The sequence below is a fragment of the Hetaerina americana genome, unplaced genomic scaffold, assembly GCF_022747635.1.
Source record: "Hetaerina americana unplaced genomic scaffold, ioHetAmer1.1.p SCAF_357, whole genome shotgun sequence".
Lineage (NCBI taxonomy): Eukaryota > Metazoa > Arthropoda > Insecta > Odonata > Calopterygidae > Hetaerina > Hetaerina americana.
The window spans coordinates 37,501-49,428 of NW_027286938.1; the positions used below are offsets into that span (position 1 = coordinate 37,501).

At 35.8% G+C, this 11,928-nt stretch overlaps 1 protein-coding gene across 1 annotated transcript in view; it reads left to right on the top strand.

The window, feature by feature from the left end:
- Positions 1-9,154, top strand: part of LOC139691457 (gastrula zinc finger protein XlCGF57.1-like) — a 14,963-nt gene extending 5,809 nt beyond the window's left edge. The window contains exons 4-5 of the mRNA XM_071589274.1: positions 5,976-6,093; positions 7,966-9,154. Coding sequence (XP_071445375.1) covers positions 5,976-6,093; positions 7,966-8,957 — 1,110 coding nt within the window. The 3' untranslated portion in view covers positions 8,958-9,154. The remainder of the gene's footprint in view (positions 1-5,975; positions 6,094-7,965) is intronic.
- The last annotated feature ends 2,774 nt before the right edge of the window (positions 9,155-11,928 follow it).

Here is an 11,928-nt window from a genome sequence, read left to right on the forward strand (position 1 = left end):
GCTAGGCACTCTGGGCACCTGCAGCTCCACCCAAGCCAAAATGATTTTTTGGGTACCATAACCGGCACAGGGAAAGGAACTGGCCCCCCTACCGTGATGTGTGAATTTTCAGATGCCGCATAGGACTTAGTACAGCGTGATCTCTACCATCACCTACTGAACCGACCTTCGGGTTGATTACTGTGTTTATATATATATATATATATATATATATTTATATATAAATATAAATATATATATATATATATATATATATATCCCTTCCCCGGACTACAACCTTGACGTGGTGGAAGGGCTTGTGCGTTCCGATGACCCCTAGAGCTGTACTGGTGGGAGTAATAAAAATTGTTCCTGGTAGGGTCACCCATGCCAGATAGGTCGAAGGTTAGGAGCCAGACGAAAGGTAGTCCACGCAGCGTCTGTTCCTCAGTGAGGCGGCTGCAATGGCGTCTGACCCCAGTGGGGCGGCCAGTAAGTGATGGTGTCAGGTTAAAAACACTATTGAGGAAGGCAACGGGAAACCGTTGACGAGAGCCAACGAGGGGTTGCCATAGTATTAAATGAAGATGTAGGAAGAAGCGTAGTCAACATAGAGCAGGTAACGGATAGAATATTACTAGTGGAGATAAAAGCAGAACCGACGAACTTAGTTATTATCCAGGTATACATGCCACCGAGCAACCATAAGGAAGAAGAGGTCGATAGGATATACGATTAGTTAGAGGACATGATCGCGTGTGTTCCTGCAGGGAAACATTTAATAGTGATGGGGGATTGGAATGCGACAGTAGGCGAAGGAAGAGATGGTGATGAGGTGGGGGACTACGGTTTAGGCACAAGGAATGACCGCGGGGAGAAAGCAGTTGAGTTCTGCAGGAGACAGGGCTTAGTTATCACCAACACTTGGTTCAGACACCACAAAAGACGCAGGTATACATGGAAAATGCCAGGTGACTCGGGAAGATATCAGCTAGATTATATCCTGGTTAGACACAGGTTTAGGAACAGTGTGATAAATTCCCACAGCTTCCTGGGAGCGGATGCGGACTTAGACCACAATTTAGTTGTTATGAAATGTAGCGTACGTTTTAAAAAGATAAGGCAGGGGCGGCGAGTTAGAAAATGGAATGTAGAAGAATTAAATGGGTTGAAGAGGAAGGAATACAAACAGGCGGTAGAGAAAATCATGGAGGACGGTAAAGGGCTTAGTACTATCGAAGAAAAATGGGAATGTATCAAATAAGGGTTGTCTAAAGCGGCAAAAGACACTATTGGAACCGTTAACGCTAAAAGGACTCGTAAACCATGGATCACGGATGAGATGATTACAAAAATGGATGAGCGGCGAAAATGGAAGAATATAAATACAGAATTAGGCAAAATCAAGTACAAAGAATTGAACAATAAATTAAGGCGGGCAACAAATAAAGCAAAGGAAGCATGGTGGAAGACGCAGTGCGAGGATATGGAAAGTCTGCAGAGGAAGGGTGAAATCGGTGCGCTTTACAGCAAAGTTAAATCTTTATCGGGAAGTAAGAAAGGGAGATCAACGATAGCAGTTAAAGATAAGGCCGGTAAGATAATAGTTGATGCAGGAAAGATCCAAGAGAGATGGAAGGAATATGTAGAAGAACTGTATAGTAAAGAGCTTAGACCAACAATTAGACATTGAAAAGGAACATGACGTAGAAGAAGATAGCTTAGGTCCAGGCATACTAGACAATGAGATAGAAAGGGCAATAAGGGAGATGAAACTAAATAAGGCCGTGGGGGTAGATAACATTCCCGTGGAACTTTTGAAATGCTTGGAAAAATGTGGGAGGAAGAGGCTATATGGGCTGATCCGTAGTATTTATGAGGAAGGAATCTGGCCAGAAGACTTTGTGAGATCAGTTTTAGTTCCTATTCCGAAAAAGGTAAAGGCCACGTCATGTGAGGACTATAGGACAATTAGTTTGATATCTCACGCAGCTAAAGTTGTTCTCAGGATCATAAACAAGAGGATAGAGAGTAGGGCAAACGATTACTTAGGGGATGATCAGTTTGGGTTTAGGAAGGGGAGAGGTACGAGTGATGCCATTGCAGTAATGAGATTATTAATCGAGAGGAATATAGAATACAATCAGGAGGTATTTGCCTGTTTCGTAGATTTCGAAAAAGCGTTTTATAGAGTGAATTGGGAAAAACTAATGAGTACATTGAAGAAAGTAGGAATAGATTAGAGGGAAAGGAGGCTAATCCCCAAACTGTACATGTCTCAGACTGCTCAGGTGCGAGTGGGGAACGGGGAGTCCGGATGGGCAGTGTTAGGAAGAGGTGTAAGGCAGGGTTGCCCATTATCACCTTTGCTGTTCAACCTGTACGCAGAGGAAATGATCAAAGAGGCATGGGAAGAACTCGAGGTAGGAATGAAAGTGGGCGGGGAATTCGTAAAATCAGTTAGGTTTGCTGATGACCAAGCTTTAGTTTGTCAGGCAGCCAAGGGGCTGCAAGCATTGCTTAGTGATTTGGAAATTCAGTGCGACAGGTATGGGATGAGAATAAATATTAATAAAACAAAGGTTATGCGATTTTCTAGAAAGAAAAAGGCCAAGCTTAACATTAAAATAGGAGGGCAAAAGCTAGAGCAGGTAGAACAGTTTACGTATCTCGGTAGTGTTTTGGACCAACACGGTCAAAGTAGTAGGGACGTAAGGAGAAGAATTGCGCTAGGCAAAGAGGCTTTCACAAGGAGGAAGGAGTTGATGACAGGGGCTTTGAGTAAGGATGTTAAGAAAAGACTCGTAAAAACTTTGATATGGAGTGTAGCTATGTACGGTGCGGAAACGTGGTCATTGAAGCAGGAGGATAGACGTAGACTGGAGGCTTTTGAAATGTGGGAGTGGAGAAGAATGGAGAAGGTGAAATGGACAGAGAAGAAAACAAATGAGGAAGTACTTGGTATGGTGGGCGAAGAAAGGGGTTTGTTGGGAGCAATCCTATGGAGGCAGGAAAAGTGGATGAAGGGGGTGTTTACCGGCAGCGGGATGTTGAAGACTGTAATTGAGGGGAGAATGTTAGGCAAACGAGGAAAGGGAAGGAACAGGATAGGGATGTTGGATGGGATGAAGGGAGGAAGAAAGTACTCAGAGATGAAGAGGGGACTGATATAGAGTAGGATGATGGATTTTGTGTTTAGTTAGGAGTAATAAAATATTTGTTGGTAGTTGTGTCCATCCAAAAACCTACCTTAACCGGTAGATTACTTTAAAAAAAAATATATATATATATATTTATATATATATATATATATATAATATATATATATATATATATATATATATATATATATATATATATATATATATATATATATATATATATATATATATATATATATATATATATATATATATATATATATATATATATATATATATAACATGAAATCTTGCCAAACAGCATATAAATACTCATTTATATAGAATATAAATATATATATATATATATATGCATACATATATATACATATATATACCCATACATATGTGTTCATATATAAACATGTTTATAGATATATATATATATATATATATATATATATATATATATATATATACACATATACATACATATATATATTTACATATGTATATATATGTGTGTGTGTATAGGTGCAAATATATATGCATATATATATATATATATATATATATATATATATATATATATATATATATATATATATATATATATATATATGTGTGTGTGTGTGTGTAATATGTATTTTCTCATGAGTCAAGCAACTCCTGATATATAACATTATTTCTTTTATTATCAGTCCTAAGAACAAAGTCTATGTTCTACCAAAACCTGAATATGCCGCATATTATTGATCATGATAAAATATGGGTTTTTTAGATCCTGATCGAAAATACTCAATGGTTTTTCTTTTAATTTGTTCATAGTCATCTCCAAAGTTACATGAATTTGTAAATTAATTTGTTTTAACTGAAAGGTCATATCAGTTATGTTCATGAGAATCCTCAGAGTGAGAACCTCCCCGACTTTGAAGTTTTCTTAATTGCAGTCACAGGAATCACATTGATCAACAGTGTTTTATCACGAATTGTGTTCAATCACAAATAGGATCATTTTTAAATTAAAGCATCAGGAACGTTGAGCTGAACTTCAGCTGTAAATGATGTGTGGTTGTATGCCCAGGACATCCAAGAAGTTTAGAAATTCTGGTGGATAGTTGGTGACTCTGTCGTCAATAATTACTCAGTCCATATATTTGAATGAATGCAGAGCTCCAATGATTTGATTCTGAATGGCAAAGTATAAGTCTTCTACATTGTTCCTAGAATCCAAAATTGCTCGCTCTCTCTACCTTTTGTGATTTTTGTGGTTATCAATGTTGTTATGGGAACCCTTTGTACATGAGCTCATCTTTCAATGAGACAAAAAAGCTACATTTCTTAGGAAATAAAATCATGTAGCTCGATTTGTTGACAGGCCCTTACTTATGGTCAACAACTGCTCAGAGAAATCTTCTGCAGATGGATTGTTCTGAAATGCTAACCTTATGATTGTTGCTATTTCAATTTTCTTCATTTGGCACCACAGACTTCATGATTTTAGAGGACCGTATTTGCCATTTTTCATTGCACCATATTGTAATTAACCTCCTTTTAACTCTTATTTAAATATCGGTAACGTCAATTGACATTATAAGTGTTAATCAATGCAGGTTGAAGAGTTTGAAGGAAAAAATCAATTCAAATATCTGCTAAAATTATATTTTAAATTGTAATATGGAATATACTAGTTAACCATTTTTTATTGAAATTTTCATAACTTACGGTGCATTTAGTTAACCCTCTAAGTGCGGCGGGCCGATATATCTGCTTTCGTATCCCTGGTGAAAAGTGTATTGGGCTAATATATCGGCTCTTGCGTAGGCTTTCGTTTAAATCGTTGTAACTTATGATTTTTTCTTTAATAATTTATGGTTTTTGTGCTATCGATAGGTTGAATTCCATAGAATTATGTAATTAATTTTTTAATTTTTTATTAGCAATTTTAAATGCTTTTAAAAAAGTGTAATTCTTACTATAATTTTTCATTCAGTTTTGTACATGTCAGGAAGAGCTCAGCCTAATTGTTTGCTCGTTATTTTCTGAGTGGTCTTTCCACTATGAAAAGCCACTGAAAGGCTACTAATTAATCTGTGATCATCTGTAATCTCTTGAATGTGTTATGGTGTTGTGGTCTTGGTATATACCTTCTTATTTAGACTGTTGAGACGATGGAAATGAGAGCACTGCTTTGTAATCATTTTGGTTTCTCCTGCCGTCGGTCATATCTAATCAATTGCCCCCTGTGTAATGGATTACATTGTCAGCAGTTCTCTTTGAGTTAGAACTTGGTTTTTTTCCACCTTTAGATTGTAAGCACATTGCCGCAGTCTCAAGGAAAGGGGAAACGTCCCAATTTGACTAAGGTGAGATCAGCCTTTTCAACAAAATCGCACTATGCAGAGGCTGACAAAAATATTTGCAACTCACTGGTTTTTCTTCATTTATTTACAATATTTTCTACATGTCTTTTTGATTCTTTATTATATTTAAATGTCATGGCTTAAATGAAAAATGTTTTTAAAAAAAATATTAGTTTTGTGTCTAAAAATCGAGATATTATTGCTAAAAAATATTCTTCAAATTTATGATACTTTAATTATTACATTTATTATTTGGATGATGTAAATGTATAACATCATTATTAACTACAATATTATATTTCAAAATAAAAAAGCTGCAAATGGATATCTAAAAAAATAACCACATAATGTTTTTTTTCCTAAGGTGATACATTTTCTTAAATTACACTTCGCACTTCTCACTAAGTACCCCTGGAATCCCCGCTGCACTAAGAGGGTTAATATCATGCATGGATTAGCTCAATGGCTATAATGTTTGTCTTTGATTTTGCAGGACTATTCAGAAGATGTAGATTTGTCCTCTGATGAGGTAGGAGGCAATAAGGGGGAGTGTTATGCTTATATTCCTCAGGAGGAAGGAGGTCTGAGAAGGGAGGAGGTGCAGATGCCAGGTAAGAAGAGCTCAGGATTGTCTTTACTTTATGGTTTAAAGAAATATTTGTGATTAACCCTCTAAATGCCACTTAAGTTTGGTAGCGACAACTGAGTTGTTATTTGTAATCCTTTTAAAAATGAGTACAAAAAATCATTTAAAATAAAATGTGAAATTATTAAAAATAACCTTCAAAATATTTTTTACAAATTAACATGAAAAAGTATTTTGTTTCAAAGCGAAATGTATTTTTAAAAAAATAAAATAACATTGTAATTTTGATACATGATCAACCTGCATTTGGATTGAATCAACTTAAAAAATAATTAGAACACATTTACTTAATTAATAAATAAACTTGTAAGGAAATAATTATTAAGGTTTGACCCAAATGTATTGAATTGCATAGCGTTAATTTTACCGCCGCATACTTTCATTTTCTTAATCCCCATTTTCATTGAAACTGCCACTATTAGGCTGCTCATCTGATGTAAATGTTAAACCAGGTAAATTCCATGAGTGTCTTTTACATGTTTGATGCTTGCAGTTCAGGATCTATAGCTTTCTGATCAAGTTCACCATTAAAAACAGATTTTTTTCTTACCCGGAAAATTCTTTAGTCAATTTCATTGCATTGATTAATTAAAATGTTGGATTAGTTATCACATTATCTTTAAATATTTGCCAATTGGACTCCGTGGGCCTTTGCAAATCTTATTTATTTATTATTTGAAGTGCATTATTTTGTTTTGCTTGATTTTTCTCATTATAGATCATATGAATAAAGAAAACTGTAAGTGCAATCTGAAAAAAACAAGACCTAATCCCCCAAACAATATCTTATGCCTTTCCTCTCTATATGAGCTAACCATCATTTCAGATATGTTAATGCCGACCATTTCTTTATAGTAAAGGTGCCCATTATTTGTTGCTTTATTATATTTTTTCCCCAATGCATTACGTTTCATATTATTGTATTTGCTGATTTTGTATGAAGCAACAAGATAAGATCTCTGTGGTTTTTGTATCATTGTCCCAAGTAAATGCTTTCACTCCTAATATTAGTTTTTTCTTATATTGATTATATCACTTTCTTTAGGAATAAACCTTGAATTCCTTATCAACAATAAATAAGTATTTATTTTAAGTCAGCAAAAGCTGCTGAGGGACTTTTAGTACTTATTTAGTACTTACTTAAAAGCCAATAATATGCTGCTCAGAAAGCACGTATATTTGTTGAAATAGATAATCAGCAAAGTCCATAATAAAGTGTAAGTTTACACAATGGTAATACTTTTAATTTATGTTGGTAAAAGTAATTTATTTTAAATTATATAAAATAATTTATTAAGTATTAGAAAAAATTCTTTCAAATCATTTCATAACATCACTTAATTTAGCAAAAAGTATCTGCCAATTTATATCAAATCTTTAGCATTTTAAATCTGTCTATTTCTTTTCTAGAAAAATTCCATTTCAATTACTAATCGCATGATATTTGCTGAACATTAACATTGTCAATAAGGTGTTCCTATAAACTTTATTAGGTTCAGCATGCCTATTTTTTGAGTACCTAAACATTTGGCCGAATATCTGGGAAAAACAAATTTAAGTAATCAATGGGGTATGCGCCAGGTGATAACAGATGCTTTGTTCTTAGGATTTTAAAATAACTCAAGATACATGCAGGCAGATGAATGCATTTGTAAGAAGACATATTTAAATGATTGCATACATGTGTGCAGACATATGATTGTATTTGGGCAGTACACCTATATATTTATATTTTTGCATAAATTTGTATCTAGAAACTGGTAATTAAAATTATTTTGATTTAAGGAATTAACTATTCATTCATTTGCATCTTTTTCGCATTCTCCAAAACTTTCAGATAATGGTCAGAAAGAAGATGATACAGAGAATGATTCTGCTTGTACTGTCATGCATATTTGTCAAATTTGCCACCAGGTATTTGCGCAAAGGGACTTTCTCAAAGATCACATGATGCTGGAGCACCTTGAGAAAAGAATGCAATTCACATGTGAACTTTGCTCAGATGTATTTAAGTTTAAAAAGGACCTCGTCAGACATATCAAATTGGCGCATGCTCTGAAGAAGAATTACCAATGTGAACGCTGCTCCAGAAACTTTCAAGAATTGGCCAAACTTCAAATTCACATGTCAAGACATGCTGGCGAAAGTCTATTTAAATGTGCATTATGTTCTAAAAGCTATTCTTTAAAGGCATACCTACAGAGGCACATGTTGAGACACACTGGTAAAAGGAGGCATAAGTGTAGCATATGCTCAAAAGCATTTGCCGTAAGTAGTAATCTTAAAGCACACATGATGTCACACACTGGTGAGAGACCATACACGTGTAAGGTATGTTCAAAAGGATTCACTCAGATAACTAATCTAAGGGCACACATGTTGACACACACTGATGAGAGACCACACACATGTGAGATATGCTCAAAAACATTCACTCTAAGTTGTAATTTAAAGATGCATATGGTGACACATACTCTTGAGAAGGTTCACAAGTGTGAGATATGTTCAAAAGCATTCTCATTGAAAGGAAATCTAAGACAACACATGAAGATACATACTGGAGAAAGGATTCATAAATGCGTGACATGTTCAAAAGCTTTCACTCAAAAAGGTGCTCTAAATAGGCACATATTGACACACACTGATGAAAGGAAACATACATGTCAGGTTTGTTGTAAAGAATTTGCTCACAAACATCACCTGGAGGTTCATTCTTTGACTCATACTGATGAAAGGCGACATAAGTGTTCCATATGTTCCAAATCATTTAAAAGCAAAGCTCCCCTAATTAAACATGAAAAGGTTCACAAACAAGTAGATGCCAACTGAAGTGCCCTAATTCAAATTTCACACCTGTCTCCTAACTAGTGCCCAAAGAACCAATGATTGATGTGCATTAGAATGCAGAGGATTCATTTGTACTCACAAAATCTTACAATAAATTCCTTCACACTAACAAAATGCCACAAAAGGCGGCTAAATGTGACATTATTCTACTATTTTATGCAACATTCAACAATGTATGATTGTATTTGTTAAATTCCGGTATAGTTGTGTGTATCATAATATTTTAAATAAAACAATTTCATTCCTGAAGAATTAAAATTTCTTCAATATAAACATGACGATCTTTAAATTCCTATTTTCCAATTCCATCAACTCTGGCAATGATTACTAGCAATTTTACTTCTTCTATGAATGAATCAACTTTGAGATTTGCATGGCCATCTCCAAACTCTGTCATCTTTTTTCACCCATATTCACCCATTCTTTGCCTCTCAAGAATTGCTGTTAGTGTTAAAGTTGACAGTTCAGGATGAGCCTAAGATTAATGCATCTGCTATTGAAGTAGATATACAAAGATGCCACCCTGGACTTGATGGTCAGTGTCTGGTAAAATTTGGCCTATTTGGCTATACTTGCATTTTTTTATATTCAAAAGTTCCTGGCTTAACTTTGTGGAAATTTATGCAAAGAATACAATGTATCTTCTCACTGTCCTTTGTTCATGTACAGCTAGCTTTCAGCACTCAAGAATCATCATCAGGTACAAATTAATCTAGTCGCAGTCCAATTATATATCAATCCTAAGGAAGAAGAGGGGTTGGTGATTAAGTGAGAGAAAGAGGGGAAAAATGGGGTTGCATTCAGTATTGAAGAAGAGAGGGGTGTTCAGCATCAGATAAGGTGAAAGTCCAGCACAGTAACTAGCGTGTGGCGTCAATCTCCCTTCATTTAATCTTGAATCAATGTAAAATATCGATTCTGATGCTTCCAACAGTAAATGCACCCATATTTATACATTTTTCGGTGCATTTCATCATTCTAATCCTAATTTATTAATTTCATCGCTCTCCTTCCAACCGTTTGCCTTCAAATCCACTCCTTTTTATCTTTCATCCAATATAAAATATCGATTCACACGGGCGATTATTCTGATGCTTCCAACAGTAAATGCACCCATATTTATACATCTACATCTACATCAATACCCTGCAAGCCACCAAAAAGGTGCGTGGCAGGGGGTGCATCACCGGGAGGAAAGGGTAAGGGATGAGGGGATAAGGGTTTTTCAAATGGATGGGGAAAGGTAAGGGGAACCTGCAAAAAAAATATATATGTATAAAAAATATAAATATTAACGTATAACCGCAGTTGCGGCTGCTACCTTGTAGGTTAATACTTATTACGTCGATCCGGATCCTGGGCGATTTCGATTAAAAGAATTCTGGTCTCTTATTGTTCTCGGAAATAATGACCATTTAAATCTGTCTGTCCTGCAGTCAATCTCTCTAATCTTACATTCGTGATCCCTCCGCCCGTAGTACGTTGGGGTTCGTATTATGTTCTTAATGTCATCGGAAAAGGTCCCATCTTTAAATGTTTTTAATAAGTTTTTTCTATATTGTAAACGCCGCTGTGTAAGGGAATCCCAGCCTAAATTTTCTAGCAAAGTAGTTACGCTACTGCGTTGGTCATAGCAATTTTTGACAAATCTAGCCCCCCTCCGCTGAACTCTTTCCAATTCCGAAATTAAATTTATCTTTTGCGGATCCCATAAACTGGCAGCATACTCTAGGTGGGGCCTGACCAGGGCAATAAAACATCGTTCCTTCACTTTTTCGTCACATTTACCCAGCACTCTTTTTACAAATCCCAATTTTTTATTAGCGCGACCGCATATTTCAGGTATGTGCTTTCCCCAGGACAGATCGTGAGTAATTGTTACACCCAAGTATTTAAAGGAATCTACCCTCGCGATTTCTGTTTGCTTCACTTTGTAACTAAATGGTGGGGTGTTACTCTTTTCCCAAAAATGTATTACTACGCATTTCTACAAATTTAATTCCAATTGCCATGTATCGCACCAAGTCTCGATTGCATTTAGGTCGTTAGCTAATGTGACTCTGTCATCGCGACTTCGAATGTCCCCATAAATCACCGCATCGTCAGCAAAAAGACGGAGCCTACTATTAACCACGGTGCTGAGGTCATTTATGTAAATAAGAAACAAGAAGGGACCTATGACACTTCCCTGTGGTACACCCGAGGTGACCTTAACAGTATCAGATGATACACCGTCCAGAACGACTGTTTGAACACGATTTTTTTAAAATTGTCTTATCCAGCATATAACACTCCCGTGTATTCCATAACTTTCCAACTTAGCGAGTAGCTTGCAATGAGCGACTTTATCAAAGGCTTTTTTAAAATCTAGAAATATTGCATCAACTGAAATATTACTTTCACCGGAATGCATTATATCATGAAAAAATAGTGTGAGTTGAGTTTCGCAGGATCTACATTTACGGAACCCGTATTGGTTATTTATCAATAAATCTTGGCTATCGAGGTACCTCATTATGGAACTAACAATGATGTGCTCAAAAATCTTACAGGAGATGGAGGTGAGCGATACTGGCCTATAATTACTGGGGTCCTCCCGGTCTCCATTTTTAAATATGGGCGTCACAGAAGCTATCTTCCAGCCACTTGGCACGCTTTCTTCTGCTAATGATTTATCATATATTATATTAAGATAAGGAGCAATTTCAGACGATAGTTCTTTATACACGCGAGCCGGTATCTCATCAGGTCCCGGAGATTTGTTGGGGTCGATATTTTTAAGGAGTAACTCTATTCCGCGGGTGGAAAAGTCGATGCATGCAATTGGTTGTAGAAATGCTTTCGGGATGTTCTCTGGTGTATTCGGGGAGCATTTGTTGAAAACACTGCGGAAGAATGAGTTTAATATATTGGTTTTGTCTAAACTACTTGTTACTTTATCCCCTTTTTCGTT